We start from the raw sequence: 18,566 nt of genomic DNA, 5'->3' as shown, positions 1-18,566 counted from the left end.
CAAATGTAGGGCAAGCAAAGCCATCTCTTCCCTGGTTTGCTATAGGGAACCCGAGAGGCAAGAAAACAGGGTGGGTTTTTTTGGTTTTTTTGGGTTTTTTTTTTTTGCTCCTATCCAACATGTGAAGACACATTCCTCCATCTCCTTATTTAGGGCAAGGGGAGCCAGAAGTTGGCCTCACCTCAGCCACCCTCACCTGACTGTTAAGTGGGTAGCAGCTGCCTTACTGACCTGAATTACGGCCTCTCCCACACAGCAAGTGCTGGGACCCTTCGGCCTTCCTGCCCCCTCCTCAGCCTGTTAAACCCATTTGCCCTCATTTGGGATCTGCTTGTCCCATGCTGGTATCCAGTCAGGGCTAAAACGGGAAAGGACATACCCGACGTGTGGCTGCTGCTCCTCAGAGGCAGCTCAGAGCTGCGCAGTGGCTCAAGCGAAGTTGAATTTTGCCGCTCCAAGGACAAGAAGCTGGGGAAGTAGGACAGAGAGCTGCTGTGACAAAGCAGAGGCCACATCCCTTCCCTCCCCACGCCGGGCACAGCCTCCTTCCTCCCCCCGCAGCAGCAGCCGCCCGTCTAGCGCTGGCAAAGTAAGGGGCGAGACATCCTGGCTCTGCTGCCAGTTTGGTCCTGCAGGCCTGGAGCCAGCCCCGATTACGCCATCGGCCTTCGCAGCAAGGGCAAAGGACAAGATCACACATGCTCAGTGCTATCGGGGAGCACGACAACCGCAGCCCAGCCCTGTGCAGCGAGGCAGTGTGGCAGCCTCACCGCCAATGCTGTTTTTCACCCCAAAGCCTCCAAAATGCAGCGTGGAGGCAGGTACTGCTGCGCAGAAAGAGGCAGCGTGTGCTCCAGCTCAGCCAGTCTGTTTGCAGCAAGCTCAAGGCCACGCTGATAAACCTGTGCCGGTATTGCAAGGAAACACTGAACTGGGATGTCGCCTCCTGCACAGCTGGGTGCCACAGAGGGTGCCGAATGGATGGTTAAAGACCAGAGCTGGAGAAAGGGACTGCAGCGAGAGCCCAAAAGAAAACCACCAGCAGTTTGCACGGTGTGACGCAGAGGCGGAGCTCCTATTTCACCCTGTGCTGAGATGGGAACCCAGAACAGCCCAAACCGAGCTGTAGCTCCCATGTGCCCTGCGAGCTGGGTGTGTGGAAGCAAGAGAAATCAGCAGAGAGGGGACTGCACGAGCCGGGCACAGAGGGAGCACCACCTCCCTCCAGGCCACAGAGCCCGGAAAAACAGCAGAACATGAAGCACACAGTGTGCAGGCGCAGAAGCAGAGCTCTTCTGCCGCTCTGCTCCTCAGCCAAGCCCCAGAAAACCACAGCTGTAGAGGGGAGCTGCAGGCCACCATTGCAAGAGCCATCCCTGGGCTTTCTACAGCAGGAGCCACCCAACAGATTTAAGCCCGGACAGGTTGCAAGGATGCTGCAGTGCCACCAGCACCAACCACCACATCCTGGTTCATGGCAGCCAGTTGCTGGCTAGGAACGAGCTCAACCACATCCAGTTCAGCTCTCGGAGCCTGTCAGGCGGCAGTTTTAATGAGTTACCGGGCATGTCTCTGCAGCGCAGTCGGATTGCCCAGGTATCCTGCGCTGGCATAGCCAGCCAAGCCGCTGGCCAGGGACAAGGAAGAGGGACCGCAGTACCAAGTCTGGAGCTGGCGGGGTTGAGTCACACCGAGAGCAAAACTCAGACAGGCCTCCAAAAGTAGCACAGAAACTTTTTTTTATTTCAACATAGTAGTGCTTGGTTACAGTTTAGTGAAGAACAAATAGGTACATTCATTGGCCACAGCTTCCTGTTGCAGCCAGCTGCTGCCTGACTGCAAAGCCAAAACACTGTTAAACCATACCAAAAAAAGAAAGTTTAATGAAAGGCAACTATGCATTAAAAAAGTCATTGTACTTTTCAGCTATAAATTACTTCAGTAAAACACAAGACCAGCTCCAACAGGAGCTGTCAGAGTTTTGAAATTAACGGCCATCCGTACAAATGAATAAAACCAAAACACTTTGCCAGTCACTCATGAGTACACTTAGCAACGAGACTCACTGCCCCAACCTGTGATCCTAATGCCAGGAAGATCATGTTGTTATGTGCTTCAGTGCAATATGAACAATGAGCCTGTAGCCCTTTAATTTTTAATTTTTTTATTTTTTGCACTACACTCCCTTCCCTCCAAGAAAAACTTAAAGTGCTCCTAGTGCTTTGGAATTTAAGCAAGAACAGGGGCCACTAGCGTCACTTACTGTCTTTGGTGACTTATGGGAGAAGGGCAATGCATGGAGTCCAGGTCCTTTGTTAGCTTTGCCATAAGTCAAGCAGTGATTGAGATGGGGCAACCTGTTTCTGTATCCCAGCCAAGGCAAGAGGACAGGTCTCTTACAACGTGTAAAATAAAGCAGCCGGGAAAGCCACAGCAGTCATGGTGGAGCTCTCTGGTTCAAGTACAAGAGCAAGAGGGATGCGTTGAAAGTCATTGTCTCAGAGCCGTCTCTAAACAGAAGCAGAAGTCGCTCCTTTTGGGGGGCAGCAAGAGTGAAGCAGGTTAGCATGTACAGCCCAGGACCAGGGGATCAGGCGGAGGGATGTGGTGTCTCAGTGTGACAAGTGACATCTAGCTCAGTAGAGGCAAGGTGGCTAATATGTTGACAAGGACACACTAGTGAGCAGACAGCGAGTGAGAAAAGGTCAGAGCTGTCCCAGCACGTGCCAGTTCTCTCACATGCAGCTGTGGACACTGAGGCTGCCTCAAAGTCCCTCCAGCACCCAGCCCCCAGCATCCCCCACCCACAAAGCCAGGCCAGCACAGTACCACTCCATGCACAGGCGAGTCCTTGCCCCAGGAGGATCTGAATTCAAGCCTTCAGTGTGAGACTTGCTTGTTTGAACAGCGGGAGCAGCTCCAGGCAGGTTAAGCAGTTCCAGTTCAAGTTTCCACTAAGAGGTCAGAGACAGAGCAGCTGTCCTCCCTGGACCAGTGACTCCACCCAAGCATGTGTCCAAAGCTGCTGTGCTCATGTGTACATAGGACTCATACAGAGACAAGCCATGAGTAACATGAAGTCTTAAATGCAGAGTCTAGTCTCCAAGAGCCTACACAGCTTTGGGCCAGGTCTAAACTTGCTTGTTTTGGCTAGTTAAAGAGAAACAAAGCGACTCTGGAATCAACATCCTCCTGAACTGTGACCCAGCCTATTCAAACCCCGTGTACACCATTAAGCACTGCTGATACAGCTACTGTGGCAGGACTCCAGCCCAGGTCCTGTGGCCAGCTCAGGGGCATGAGAGGGGACAGCCATGGAGATGAGGAAGGGGAACAGACCCCAGGGACCAGTTTTCTGCAGCTTCTTTATTTCCCTCACACAGCACATGCTGCCTCCACAAGCAGAGCCCTCCTCCACCTCAGTGGGGACCCTGTTGGTTCACATTTGCTCAGGTTAAAAAGCTTGGTTATCTGCTAAATGCAGTTTAATACTGACAGGTGGGGCATGGGTGAAGGGGAGGGAACAGGACAGCTCTCAACTCAGTGGTTAGAGCAGTCATAGTTTTACACGCACTTTGGCCAAATGTGTTCCTACATACACACTCATATCAAGCCAGCCCCATCCCTAAGCCTTCCTGGAAGAAGCCAGCCTACAAAATCCTAACATTTCCCCTCATACACTTGACAGCTGCTACAATCCCAGCCAGCCTTCTTCCTTTGCCATAATCTAGTGGGTTGGTTACAATTTAGTGATCTTAACACCAGCAGGAGCACTTGATCTCAGCTGTGACAGGCCTTTGCTATGGGTATGCTTTGAGCTCAGCTTTGAACCCACACTCCTCAGCAGGGTAGTTTAGCAGTCAGGTGAAACAAGGACCAGCAGTCAGAGCAAGACCACACTCAGCCCAGAGGCATCAGCCCTGCTGGGTGTGAACATGGCACAGTATGCTTAACATTTGTCACAGGAGTCCCTGCCCATAACACACTCAGTTAACAGAGCGTCACACTCCCAAGTGAGTCAGAATGCAGAGTACTTCACGGAATATGTCTAGAAGCTCCACTCATTGCAGGAAGACAGTGCCTCTCCCAGCTATGGATGTGCAATTAAAAGAGTAACTAGAACAGTCTCAGACCACACAGTCTGAGCAAGATTCATTCCTTCCAAGTGTGCAGATAAAAGTGCAAATATGCATTTGATGTTTCTTTTCTAGTGAGGAAGCTCTGGTGCATTTAGCTGCCAACAACTTGAAGACCAGACCAAGAAAAAGCTTCCAGAGAGTTCAGCTTCACTTTGCTACATGGTACCTTAAAGTCACAGTTCTTACTGCCTGCAGCCATAGGTTCAGTCCTGCTTACGGCCGCAGCAGGTAGTGGAATGTTTGTGTCGATGGGTTAAATGCTTCGGGGAAGAGGAAAGAGAAAACCAGATTACAATCCTATACATGAATGCCACTTCGGAGAGGAGAGGGCCCTTCCAGCCTCTTCAGTTCTGTGGTGCAGGGCATGGGCTATGGTGATTATTCAACTCCGAGTTGCCTGTGGCAAAGAGCAAGGGGGCACTGTCTGTAGTAGTTCCGCTGAGATGGGGACCCGCTGTGTAGCTGTCATTCCCAGCCAAGGACCCATAGCAGCCAGAGCACTGAGGGGTGGCCAAGCTGGCAAGAGACAAGAACCAAACATGGACTCTTAGAGATGGACAATTTCTTAGTTTGGAGACTGCTGCTAATCTGCATGGCTAAGCAGGGCATCTAAGTCTGCAGAAGCAGATCCCTGAGCAGCAAGTGAAAGAGGGGCCTGCCAGGTTTCCCTTCCAGTTTAGCTGAGGACACCAGCCCGTTCTCCCTCATCCCAGTGTTTCTGCAGAGCTTTGTCCCAGATGGCTTCCAGGGGACATGTCCTCCCAGACCTCCCAGGACTTAACCTCACTGCTTTGCTTTACCAGTAAAGACACCCCTCTGGAGGCCATTTTGAGAGCCCCTCTCCCCTCACCAGCTAAGGAAGGACCCTAGCAAGATCTGCCCTCCCAGATGAGGCCTCGTGTCTGCAGCCACTGTGTACTTCTACCTGTGAGCTCCCAGCACGATATCCACTTCTCAGCTGCTCACTTCCGTCTAATAAAAGTAGCCCTGTGAGCTAGGGAGCAAAACCAAGCTCAGTCAGAAGGCTCCTTGCCCCATTCACTTTGCCCAAGCTGACCTTCATGCCAAGATTTTTCTTGAGAGCAGAAGCCAAGAACTCTGCTTTCATGTAGGACAGCAGAACAGCAGCTGTGTTTGCACATGCCCAGGACAATGCTTACCCGCCTTCTCTGGCCCCAAGCCGTGACAAGTCATCATCGCTGTCATAGCGCCTCGGATTGTCAAAGAAGTAGGCTCTGGAGCTGTAACTATGACTATTGACCATTCCTGCGGGAGTCTATCAAAGAGAAAGGAGTTAGGCCAGTAGCAAGGCATTTCTAGTTGTCTTCCTAAGAGTTTTCCCCCACATCCCACACACCCTTGAGCTCCTCCCTGCACAGGGGTATTCATGCTATAGCAGCTTGCTCAGGCCTACCAAGTTCTGACTCAGTCTCTGAGCCCGGAAGAACAGCACCACGAAAGTCGTTGGCACCAGCTCCCAGAGGAAGAGGACCACTCCAAACACCACATATTCTTCACTGCTCACTTCCGCACGCACCTGTGGACAGAAGTTAGAAGTCTGAATACCCCTAGCCAAAGCTCCAGAGCTCCAGCAGCTGAACACTGACACAGCACAGGAGAACCAGGAATGCAGAGAAATCCTTATGAAGGGGGGAATCCGAGCCAGCATAGTGACCCTTATCTGGCTCCTACTCTTTCCAGGGAGGAACAGTAGTCCTTCAGTATGCTAGCAGGGTACTGCAAGCTCCCTCCCCACCCCAAGGGCTCTCCCTTGCACACAGCCATGCCTTTTTAAGTGTTGCTTTTCTGCTCTAGTTGACTTTTCTCCTCTCCCCCCAATAAAAGAGCTGGCAGGCTCTAAAATTTAAGAGAGCAACAGGGAATCTCTCCTGAGAAAGCAGCCAGATTGAGGAAGAATCAGGCTTGCTCTGGCAGAGAGAACAAACAGGGCTTTTGAAGGCAGAAATCCAGCTCACCTGGGGATACAGAGAAACCAACACCCCATATAACCCCCTTTCCCCTACACATGCTCTCACAGGAAGGTAGAGTAACCCCCTTTCACTTCATTACTCGCTCTGGATTGGAGGCCATACAGACGCTTACCTTGTCTGAAAGGTTGTCCCAGCCATAGTTAAAAGGACCAGGAACACTGTCTGGAGATATGGCCACAGCTACCAGGTTATAGCAAGCCCTTGAGGAGTACAGAAGAGCAACTACAGATCCCACAAGAATAGCCTGGCAGACAGATGTTCCCTAGAACAGAAAGAAAACCAGTTTTAATGCAGATCTTCCTACAGAGCTTTTTTCTTCCAAATGCATGAGCTGCTCTGCGGACAAGACTGACCTAGAACATTTGTATGTTGTTGCTAAAATATTCAGAGCTGGTTAAGAGATTCCTTACATGATGAGTTCACTGCAGTAGCAGAGCTATGCAGCCAGTGTCTGCCTGGGAGCAGGAAAGGCTCAAGGCAGGGGAGAGTCATTCTCAGGATCTTGCTGAAAGACCATACCTAGCAAAGTTATTTTAACAGTCAGCTTCAAACTGGTGGTCCAGAAAGATGCCAGCCCACCCATTGCCTTTCTGTGGTGGCCTCTAGAAGACCAATCAACAGCCATTAAGTCAGTCATCCTGCTGTTTCTATGCCCTGACCAAGCACAAGACTCCACAGCAGTGATGCCCACATAGCTGATTCACCCTGCAGAAGCTGAGCACCCCAACAAATGTTGAACACAGCCTGTGTCTAGAAAAGCAGCCTAGATATCTGGGGTGACAGCTTTGAGAAAAAGGAAGAGGACTCAGTATCAGAACTCTGGTGCTGCTGTAGGACAAGGCAGGCTTTGTTGTACGCAGAGCATCATGCTACGGGGTGACTGGATGTTGAGGGACTCCGGCCTTCTGCTAGCTGTCTTCTGCTGGTAAAGACCTTTCTCCACCACATCCTAGAAGCAAGCCTGTCAGAGGGACAGCTGCCCATGAGATACCCCAACATCAGTGTACATCTCCTGCAGAACTGGCCATAGGAATGGGAGCTTCACAGAGATACTTACAGATATTCAAGTAGTGTTATTTTTGTTGACTACACCTGTGAAGCTGCTTTAACAGCCACTGGTAGGCACTAAGTCACTGCATGGTGGAAACCAGTAAGAGGCAAACAAAAGATGCAGTGATTTTACTTCATATTTAAATAGATAATCTGCTCAGGAACCTCACCTCATTCACCTATTCACATATATTCAAACTATGGGTATACTAGTTCTATTTTCCTAGTTTTGGAAAACGAGCTCAAGATACAGTCTTGTAAGAGTCAGCTTGAAAATGCACAAGTCCTTGTGACACCACTGAAGCACAACACCACAGCCTGCTCTAGTGCTGTCGGCTGAGTCCTTGGTATTCAGGGCAGCAGAATTAGAGGCAGAAAGGCTAGTGAAGCAATAGTCTCCAGCAGGCAGTGACCATAGCATAGGATCTGGCAGCAGTCCAAGAACAGAGCCTGCTTCTCAAATGGCTCTAAAAACCTTCCCACGTTCAGTGGTGAAAGTAGCAGTCTTACTGGGCCCCCTCCAGCCTTGCTATGCTGCTTTGAGAGTGACCAGGTTCACAGCTGGAGTTCAGCAGACAGGGCAACCTTTTCAGACATTTGTGTAACATTTCCACTCATCCCCACCCTATTTTTGCAGCTCCTCCACAGTGCTTTAAGTCAGGGGATGCCCTCAAGGCAGGGAAGGGAGACATCAGTTGAACGCAAGAGACCTTTGCCAGTCAGGTTGAGTACCCAGGGGAAGAACCGTCTTCTCTAGCACATGTTGTACAAGAGCAAGGCCCTAAAGGCAGCCTCAGGCACATGACTAGAGGAAGTCACTGTGTCAGTGACTCACTGCTAGTTGAACTTGATAGGTTAATTAGTGTCCAGAGCCAGTTAGAGCTGAAGATCTGCCCCATGTAAGCAGAGATTTGAACAGCTTCTGTCTCACTTCAGGTCACCCTGCTGCAATCTGTAGTTTCTGTGGACAGTTGTCAGAAGAGCCAGCTAGGCATCCAGCCCCGGCTGCCTACAGCCCACACTCCCTAGATTCTTGGCAACTGCAGATGCCCTCTGCTTCCCAAGAGGGCCAGACTTCTCCCACATAAACCCTCAGCTTTAATCCCAGTAACATAGCTCTGGCAGCCCCTCAGCTTCCACTCAACCCCAGCCAGTGCCAGCTGCCCCCTTTAAGGCAAGGGGAGTAGACTGCAAGCACTTTAAGTGGTCCTACAGATGACCTGCTAATGAGCAAGGAGATGCCTCCAGCCAGTGAAAGACAGCAGTTTGGATCCAAAGCCTCTTTGTAGCAGTGTCTGCTGCAAAACAGCCTGTCACCCTCCTCATCCCCTTCCTAAGGGAAAAAGGAAGCATCCCACAGCCTTCAGGATGCTTTGCAGCCTCTTGCCTGAGCCAGGCAGGGACAGTCCTCCAAGCTCACACTGGAGTCACCTTTTTCAAGGCACACTGGAGGAAGGGTCTCCACAGGAGGCCAGAGTCCTGAACTTCTGACAGCTGAAAGAGGGTTCAGGGCATGCAAGGTGAGAAGCTGCACTATTGGGAAGAGGCACTAGCTCAAAGTATCAGAGCCAGGCAGCTGGCTTCCCTGAGCCTGACTACATTCATCAGGTGCTGAAGTTAATCTAGAGATACTTCCAGGCTGATCAAGAGACTGCAGTCTGCCTTTCTCACCAGGCCAGGTCTCCACCCTGGAATCATTGCTTTTGACAGGAATGACATGGCTTCCCAGAGGAAGAGAGGACAGCTCAGGTGTACACTTAGTTGCAACCTACTGTCATGCCAAGGTGAGGCTGTTGATGGCTCAACCACTTTACTACCTGCTGGAGAAGAGAGCTGGGTATGCTCAGACCCTCACCCATCCTTCAGCCTTGGGGGAAGGTCCTACAGCAGCTTCTCTTCCCATTCTAACAGGCTCATCTCAAGCAGTACAGGTCAGCACCATCTCTGGTGCAAGCAAGCCAGGCAGCCAAAGCTAGACTGCTAGTGGATCCACTTTGCAGAGGATTGTGTTAGACATCTGTCAGAGCTATCAGTGCCCTGCAGACCTTACTGCACTTAACACCAATAAACTGCAGAAGCTACATCTCTTGCTCCTTAAAGAAGCCTCTCCACCAGCCAAACCTTAAGTTAAACTTCTAAATCTGAAGAAAAGCATAAACAGCTCCCAAGTCTGTCTGCTGTTGCATCAGCAAAGTGCTATCCTCTAGCATATACAAGCCATAGAGCAGTGCCACCTCATTTCTACAGCAGCAGCATACACCATCCATACATAGAAGTAAGAGTTGCCACCTCCATGTTGCAAGGAGTATTTGAGCAAGAACAGCTCAGTGTGGCTCTAAGCACACACAGATCCAGTTGAGAATCCAACTGACAGCTGCACAGTTCCAATACAGTTCAAGGCATTTACCTACCTTAGACTCGAGGTAGACATTTGCTGAAGACATTTTTCCCAGTTTGCACATGCAGCAAGCCAATGAGATGGCACAGAGGATGAAGAGGCTATCATTGACTAGGGCACGGGCAAGGACTGTCCATCTCAGCTGGTTCTCTGGGACCTCACCATGGATTAGCATTGCACAAGTTAAGTTCACAACCAGGAAGAGGAGGCTGGTAAATACAGAACCCAGGTACAATAGGACCCTGGAGAAAAGGCAGGTGAGAAAAATGGAGTTCACATCAGTTTATGCAGACAACTCTGGAGTCATTCTCCACCACCCTCCTGTCTCATCAGGCAGGATGACCTCCCAGCATGTCCAGACCTCTACTTGTTATGAGGATCAGGTATTCTGGCAAGTTTCAGTGGTTGTGCTGGCAGCCCAAGCCTGCTGTGTACTTCTATTTAAGCTGCTCCCATTTAGCATGAGCTGTGTTAAGTAGTCATGAGTTACAGGACTCATCTTCTGACAGTCAGGTTCTTATCTTGCAGATTTTAAGTGCTGCTCTAGCTCTGCATTAACTTCAGTCAATAAGCTATGAGTCATCACACCACTGCAACTTCTTTATTGAAAGCCACTGGAGCTTACATTTTCCATTATGGGTTTCCTTGGAAATGGCTGGGGAACACTTGGGCCACAAACACAAATCCCACCTATTGCTCAAGCCTTATCCAGCAGATTTTTGCTGGAGGTGGGACAGCTCAGAAGGACCTTGAGAGTTCATCTACTTCACTATCAGCATCAGTACAGGATTGCTCATGACATGTACAGACATGCATTAGCTTCCTTTGTATCCTTGACCTCCTGCCCCAGCTCCCACTCCTGCTCCAAGGCATGGCACCAACCTTTTGGTCAGAGCACAGCTATGACATAAGCTCTATTCAGTCTTCAGGGCCTGGAACTCCCATTCCTAACACTAGAGCATTAATCCACCTTAAGAGGCCTTAGAAGGTAAGGTTAGGAGAGTGTCACTTACTTGTACTTGTTGAATTCAGCTGCACATTTCACTTTGAATATGACCTAGGGGAAAAGTTTGCATGGCATTACTTAAAGTGACCTACAGTTCTCCTTTAAGCTTAGAAAAGATACGTACAACAGGAGAGCCAGCATCTAGCTGGGCAACTTGAAGGACTATAGATCATCTGTTAACACCAAATCTTACATTTTACCCACTTGCAAGAGAGACTGGTACCTTTTTCTGAAAGGGCTGACTTTGAATGTAGGTTCCAGTAGGAAAGAACATATGTAATATCCCACGTGACATCGTTTTTTAATAATACCACACCTAAGGACTTCAAGAAAAGAGCCAAGTTTAGCACTCAGTCACTAAGTATTCAAAACTACATTTACTTTGCCAAATGTTCTTTACTGCATATTTTAAGACCGCAGTCAAGCTGAATTTCCATTTTAGAGACTGCTTCAGTTGCTGTACTTCAGTGAGACAAAGAGCTGATCTAAAATAGCCCTCTAGTATTGAATTTTGGACCTGCAGTCCACTACAAGCTTTACTAAAATCTGTGGATAACAAGCATTTGGACTTCTTGGCTCTTTCACCCTTTAGATGTATGTAGGCCAAACAGACCTGAGAAATGACTCCGAGATGGAAGGAAGCCCTCCAGAAGCCAAAGGCCCAGCCTATCAAGTTGTGAGGCACACTTGACACACTAGTGCACTAGATAACAGTCATTCATAGACTATTTCGCTCTTCAAAGCAACACTGCTTTGTCCAACAGTGGATCGGGGTCCTGTGAATCTCCTCATCACACAAGGTGTTAGGAGACTCAAGCTGAACAGTTGCATAGGAAGGACAGGTGCTTCAAAGCAAAGGCTCACAGGCCTCTCCTCAGACTATAGTAGCAGACAAACCTCTGCTCCTTGGGCTGGAGGGTGGCTCTTGCTAAAGCATACAGTGGCAAGACTCCTAGTAGGAAGAAGTCTAGATAGATTAGGAAGGAGTAGACATACTCTCAGTCACAGCTCATACAGGAGCACAGAGATCCTGCTGAAGGGGGACAGGTAGCTGGTGTTCACAGTGGTCAGCACAAGCAGGGTAGATGGTAACACCAGGCAAGCAGCATGCTAGCAGAGTTCGCTTCTTGTCATACACTGACTCAGCACAGCCACGGCAGGAACCGTTTTGTCCTGTGAAACATGCAGACCCTGGTACAGGTCCCATCAGGGAGGATCCCAGATCAGAGGGTCACATTCAATCTTGGACAAGACTCGTGTCCCAAGTCCAGAGACTTTGAAGGAATTTAGGAAGAGGTAGAGACAGCCAGCTAGTCAGATCCAGCAGGCATGCACCTGTGGGGTCAATGCAAAGCCACTGCCTGATCACTGCACAAGTGCAAAGGTTTGGTTTCACCACTCTTCCAAGAGGTCAGCCTTGTCAGCTTCCAAACTGCAGCTGCAGTGAAGGTCCACTCATCTCTTACAAGGCACTCTTGGTCAGCTTTTATTCCTCTGACAGAATCTCTTGGCTCCTACCTTCCACTCAGCACTGAGGTAGCAATGGTACTCGAGGCTTCAGAAGTCAGGCTCCTGCCGCAGGATTTCCAGAGACACTTCAAGATTTGAAGGATTGTCTGATCAGTCATAAAAATTCCAAGCACTTGAAAGTCCTCATGCCAGACATCAGACCTCAGACAGCTTCAGCAGTTCTGTTCCTACAGCCAGTTCTTACTGTCTGGGTCTTCTTCCTCAGCTTGAGGTAAGAACTGAAAGAACACTTAAAAGCAGGGAGCAAGACATGGTACCGAGGCAGAGGGAGGCATCCAGTTCCCCATGCCCCAGAAGCAGTCTCACAAGTCCTCTAACCTGTAGTACGAGGGGGGGAAAAATGAGGTGGCATGATCCACACTGAGCCCTGAAGTTCATCTGAGTTAGATGAAACCTGGGCATAGGAAGGGGAGTTTGGCCACACTTCAGAGTATTATTTGTCCTCTTCCCCACACATCTGCCCATAGGCTACATTCAAGTTTCAAGTGCTTTGGGAGTGTCAAAGCACACAAAGACAGGCAGCTGGGAAACCTCTTGGTTCAGCACCCAGTTATGCAACACACTGAGATGTCTGCACTGCTGCTGACTCCCAGAAGAGCAATCCAGTTGGTACAACTGCAGCCTCCCAAGCACAGTGCAAGCTGAAAGTCCCTGGTATGTTGTATTGCAACTAATAGCCCCGAGTGAGAACATCCCCTCAGCTGAGCAGGGAAAGGCCACCGGCTAACAGAAGACACTGGCTTCAGCAGCTGCAGTAGTCCTATGCAAGATGGACTGCCAAAATTCTTCCTTATGACCCCAAGCTCTGGGTACTAAAGTACATAAAGCTGTCTCAGAGTTAGAGCACAACAGTGATTTGAGACTTCTGTTCAAACTGTTGCTATGAAAAGCAGAGGGAGACCATGACACCAGCTGTGGGCTTTTACTAGTCCCCAGATATTTGGTCCCATAACTTCAGGAAGAGAACAGGCTCACTACTCAGTTTAGAGTTTCATCTTGGTTACAGGCACATAACTTAGTGAAGGTCAGCTTTTTTCTTCAGAGGCCAGGTCAGTAGGTGACACAGGTAGTGTTCACATTGTCTCAACATTAAGAGCTCAGAGGTGCAATACTGCAAGGCTCTCAGCACTCGCCTATCTCTACTGCTTTCCAAGCCCAAAGACAGTTGATGTAGAGGGCTCTCTGAGGAAGCCAGTGTGGAGAGCCTGGAGCAGTTCTGTCCTTCACAGAAATAGGCAGCACAGCCCCCTGCCCCAAGCAAGTGCATTGCACCAAGTTGCTAGCAGTAAGCCTGGCAAACTGGGCAGTTCCTTTGATTCAGCTGGGTGGGCAGCGCCAGATGATATGCAGTTGCTTGCTGAAAGCAAAGAGGTCTCTGCTAATCCAGAGCAACAGGACTGAACACTTTTACCCCTAAGCAAACCTTTTATGACAGTTAAGCAATACTCAGCAGCTGTCTTTCTGGAGACATGAGTTCTCTGAGCACTTAATATCAGCAGCAGACTTGGAAAGAAAGGTAGACTGAGAATAGCTACAGACCTGGAGGCTCCCTGTGATGCTGGAGGATTTTGTTTTGTGACAAAAGTAGATATTTTACAGAAGCAAATTCTTTGCTCACATCACTGACCCCAGAAAGTGAACCTGCTAAGGGTATGTTCCAGAGTATCAGCTAAGAATCACTCATCCTTAGAAGGTGTACTGGGAGGTGTCACAGCCAGTAAGAAGAGACAACAAAAAGACACCTATATCCCAGAGATGACTAAGGATCAGTTGTAGTACCTGTACAAGTCAGGTCCCTAGTCCTCCCAGCGCTGAGCCCCAGGGTAGCACTTCAGCTTGATTGATATAACCATTCATAGCCAAGACCTAGAAGATCCAGGAGAACCAAAAATCCCCAGAGAACCTCTAAGCATAGTCCCTGTCTTTTTTGCATAGACAACACCTTTCAGTCAGTCTCCCTGGCGGGACAGAAGTCTTTTGCTCCAAAAAGAAGTTGAGTTCAGCCTCTGCAGATACCAGGCAGATAGCCATGTTCTGTCTGTAGTCTCACTTGACATGAGCACAGCACTCAGTTGCAAGAGCATCAAAATGGATCCCTTCTCTCACCACAGTAACTCAGCACAAGGCACCAGAGCACAGGCAGTTTCAGGACTATACACAAAGTGTTTCAGTTTTTCCCCCCACCCCTTAGAGAAAAAGTCAGGAACCATCTGTGAGGAAGATCTCTCATCAACCCCACTAATGCTGGGATCATCCTATGTCATCACAAACACAGGGTGCAACTGGCATGTACCCCAGTTTCCTAGAACAGCTTGTTGCTGCCATGGCCATCTGTTCATCTGGGAACTCAGGGGCACGCAGGACTCGCTGACTACAGAACAGAACAGTGTGAAGTTTAAGTGACCCCCTACCATGGCCTCAGAAGGACAGCTGGCACTAGCATGGACACAGCATGTACTAGGTGTCCACTAGATGAAGGTGGAAGGGCGCAAGGACCGATGGAGACTTTTCAAGCTCTCCACCTGAGCGGACAGGAAGCCTGCACCCTTGGAAGCTGGGCAGCAAGGACAAACAGCTCCCACCCAGGCTGGATGCTGTTTCCAGGCATGTCTGCTCCGGTGCAATTAGTGCAACAAAGGATGAAAGAGGCTGATGTCATCTAATCAGATGGAGCACTTAAAGAAACCCAGACAGGTTAAGGGTTATGGCCACACCAGTCTGACAGAGCAGCCCATCAGAAGCCCTTACTCATTGCTGCACACAGTTGCTCACCCCCAAGTGAGACAAGAGTGCAGAATGCTCGAGAAGGTCTTTAAGAGGGTCAAGATCAAGGTTGCTGTGGCTGGAGTCATGGGTATTGCATCCCTGGCAATGACCTGGAGAAGCAGGAACTGGAACACCCTTAGTAAAAGTAGAGAGGAAGAAATGCCCCGTACCAGAAGGCATTACACCTCCTGGTATTCCAGGTAGAAATAAGGCAGTGACAGAAGAAACCATCTTCACTGAATAAGCATCCCACACGCATTTTGTTAGGCTTCCATGTCCCCCCTGCAATCTCCTGGGTCAAGAGGGGAAAGAAACAGGACAGCCTCTCCACACAGAAAGAATGATAAGCAGTTCCACTAGACTGAATTTAATTCCCAGAACAGGACAGCATGCAATATAATGCTGTTTCTCCATGGGTGTTTGTTGTTTTCTGAAGCTCTTCCCCCACTCAGCACCATTTCATCCTCAACTTGTACATAGCCCAAGAATCTCCACAGAATAAGTAATATTAGCTCAAATATTATAGCCCAGGCCACATTTCCTTCCATTAGGCAGATGCCATTTTTTCAGTATCTCCACAAAGAGAAATCATGTATAGAGACAAGCCAGGTTTTCAGCACACAAGCCTATGCTTGTGCCTGAGGAAATCTAAGATCAAGATACTACCTCCAGAGTAGTAAGAGCCTAGCATCCTTCTAAAGGTTGCAGGCAATTGGCCCATGAGCATTAAAAATGAATGGACCATCCATAGCAGATTCTTGAAGTCACACCAGTGAATGCACCAATCATCTCTAGATCCTGGGCCATTTCAGTTAGACTGAAAGCTGCTGTGGGTCCACAGTAGTTTTTTTCCAGGTAGTGACAGTTCTTGTTTAATTATGTCCTAACCCCACTTAATATGACTTCTCCTGTGCTGTAAGAAAAGTACTGAACAGAGTCAAGCCAGACTTATCAGTTAGCCACCAACACATGGAGGCCTCCTGTCAAGGGCAGGATAGGCCAGTTTTATCAGACTGTTCGTCAAGCAGGAGAGGCCAAACGTCACTACTCAGCATCGTTTCTTTCATTGGAATAGAAGCCAGAAGAACAGCAAAGGCTTTTAGTCCACCTAGCTGCACTCTTCCTCCAAACCTCAGAGGCTCAGCTCTCCACCACCAAACACCACAAAAATCAACTACAGACAAGTGCAGCTTTCTCAGCAAGAAGTGCTGGACATCCATCCTCCTCAGGAGAGCCAAATGTTAGGCCCTTCTTTGTAAGTAAGTACGCATACCCACTTCCATAAGTCACTTTAATCCCTTCCCACTCCAGATCCTTCAGGCAGGATATCCCTTGGCTCAAGATCCTCAAGAAGGAAAAAGAAAAAGGGATATACCCAGGCAGAGAGTAGCACATAACAGATATTGTGGGAGGAAGGGAAGCCTGAAAACCAGTTTGAATTTACTTTATAAACCAGTTTGAATTTACTTTATACTTCTTTAAAGGGGCCTTTTCTGGAAACCTGCTGTCAAGTCCAGTGAGAAGAACACAAAAATCCAGCCACTTCATTGCAACAGAACTTGCGGTCCCCTCCTCAGCTTGCCTTTCAAGGGACACAAACACCTTCTAGTTGGAGCAACTGATAGGTCAGGCTTTAACAGGCAAGACAGATTATGCACACTATGCAGCATTTGTTATTTTGCTGCCGCTTGATAGGCAGTGTATCTAACACCGACAGCTTTTGGACCAGGCAGTTTACCCCAGCCTCCAGGTGTTTATGCTGGAGGGGGAAGAACCAGAACAGCTGAACAGCCCAATTGCTCCAAATTTCACATTATCATGCGAATGTTGATGTCCTAGGGAAAATGAAATCATAATTCCCATCAATGACACATCGGAGCAACGGAGCGATTTCGCTATGTGTTAGCGATTCCTTTGTGAGGCTAGGGAACAGCTGAGAGCTGCAGAGCAAAGAATCTGAACAACAACAACAAAGCTGGAAGGAAAAGTGCTGCCTATTTATGAAACAAGTCACCAAACTAGAAGGCAAGCAAGCAAAGGGCTGTTCATGAGAAACTGGAGCAGAAACAAAATATTCAGAGGAGGAAGGGGAGGAGACAGCTAAGGCTTTAATAGATAAAGAAAAACAACAGAGAAAGGAGAATAAAAAAAAAAAATCACAAAACAAGTGATAAGGAAACCCAGAGAAAGAGGAATACAGATCAGCAACAATAACAAGTAGCTCTGCTCTGTCCCAGCAGCGATCTTTTTGTTAGAAAGGGGCCCACCTCTCCAGCCCTAGGCGATTGTTTGGGGAGGCAAAAGGGATCGCTGGGTTTTTGTCTGACAACAAGCTGCAGAACAACAAGCCCAGTTCACAGCAGAGCGGAGAGATGGAGAGAAGGAGGGAGCGCAGCAACAATAGCAGAAGAGGCTCTAGCTGGTGACGTAATGGTTGGCATCACTCCAGGCCAGAGCAGCCCCTGCTGCTGCCACTTTCTGGTCCTCTTTAGAAAAGGGGAATCAACTTAAAAATAAGCAAAGCAGCCCCTCCAAGAGGGTCCCTCGGCACCATAGCCCCTCGTGGGGGTGACAAGGGGCAGCCCCCAGCTGGGGCAGGGCACATCTCTGCCTCTGGTACCCCCAGACTCAGGGCATCTCTGCATCCCCCATCCCACCCCAGCCTGCAGTCAGGCACCCCTCCGCACCCCAGCAGCCCCGAGCCCGGGTGCAGGGCACCCCTCCGCACCCCCAGCCCGGAGCCAGGGCACGGTCCTGGGTGTCCCCCCCACACACAGCCCAAGCCCAGAACCAGGGCACGTCTCCGAGCCTCCCCATCCCACCCTCGGGGCACACCTCCGAGCACCGGGGCCACCGAGCGCGGCTGCCGGGCACACCTCCGCTCTCACGGCCCGGCTCCGGAGCACACCCCCGAGCTCGCAGCAGGGCAGGGGCAAGGGGAGCCCTCGGCTCCCCCAAACTCACCTCAGCGAAATAGAGGTTGAGGAGGCAGAGGCTGGAGAAGAGCAGGCAGCCGGGCAGGCAGTAGAGGAGCCAGTGGGCGAAGGGCTGCTGGAGGCGGAGGGCCTGCAGGGAGTTCTGCAGGTAGAAGGAGAAGAGCGTGGTCCTGAGGGCTGCCCAGAGCAGGCAGAGGAAGAGGCAGAGCGTGTGGTAGCTCAGCCGCCGCTCCCGGTAGTAGAGGAGCAGCCAGAGCTGCAGGTAGGCGAAGAGGAAGAGGGCGGCGTAGAGAGCCGTGTGGAGCACGGTGAGCCCCAGCTCCACGGCGTAGGGCACGGCGGCCCCCTCCGCCGGGGCCGCCCCCTCCGCCAGGGCCGCCGTCGCGCTCATGGGGCAGCGGGAGCCAACGGCCCGCCAACGGCCGCCAACGGTCGCCGCGCGCAGGGCGCGCCCGCCGGCCCCTCCCCCTCAGCCCCGGCTGGACACCCCCATGCAACAAAGGGGAGCCCCCTCGCGCGGGCCCGCCGGCGCGCGCCCGCCCTCCTCGCTGCGCCGCGCGCCCGCCCGCCGCCAAACAACTCTCTGCCGGGGACAATCAGCTGAGCCCGATTATTTGAGGCGCTCGCTCCTGACAGCGCGCGCTCCCCATTGGCTGCGCGCCGGCCCGCCCCCGCCGCGCCCATCCGCCGCGCGGAGTGGCCGCCGCCGCCCGTCGCTCACGGCCCTCCCCCTCCGCGGCCGGCTCTCGC

General features: G+C 50.5%; 1 protein-coding gene across 1 annotated transcript; it reads right to left on the bottom strand.

Annotated features, from left to right (window-relative positions):
• Window positions 1-1,722: 1,722 nt before the first annotated feature.
• On the bottom strand, window positions 1,723-18,447 carry GPR137C (G protein-coupled receptor 137C). The gene is made up of 7 exons (XM_026109114.2): window positions 17,845-18,447; window positions 10,592-10,635; window positions 9,592-9,820; window positions 6,243-6,392; window positions 5,554-5,676; window positions 5,300-5,415; window positions 1,723-4,655 (listed from the first exon to the last, which is right to left on the bottom strand). The coding sequence occupies exons 1-7, from the start codon at window positions 18,205-18,207 to the stop codon at window positions 4,484-4,486; spliced, it is 1,197 nt and encodes a 398-aa protein (XP_025964899.1). The 5' UTR covers window positions 18,208-18,447; the 3' UTR covers window positions 1,723-4,483.
• Between the last annotated feature and the right edge of the window lie 119 nt (window positions 18,448-18,566).

Source organism: Dromaius novaehollandiae, chromosome 5, assembly GCF_036370855.1.
Source record: "Dromaius novaehollandiae isolate bDroNov1 chromosome 5, bDroNov1.hap1, whole genome shotgun sequence".
Classification (NCBI taxonomy): Eukaryota; Metazoa; Chordata; class Aves; order Casuariiformes; family Dromaiidae; genus Dromaius; species Dromaius novaehollandiae.
This window is presented reverse-complemented; position numbering and strand designations above follow the sequence as displayed.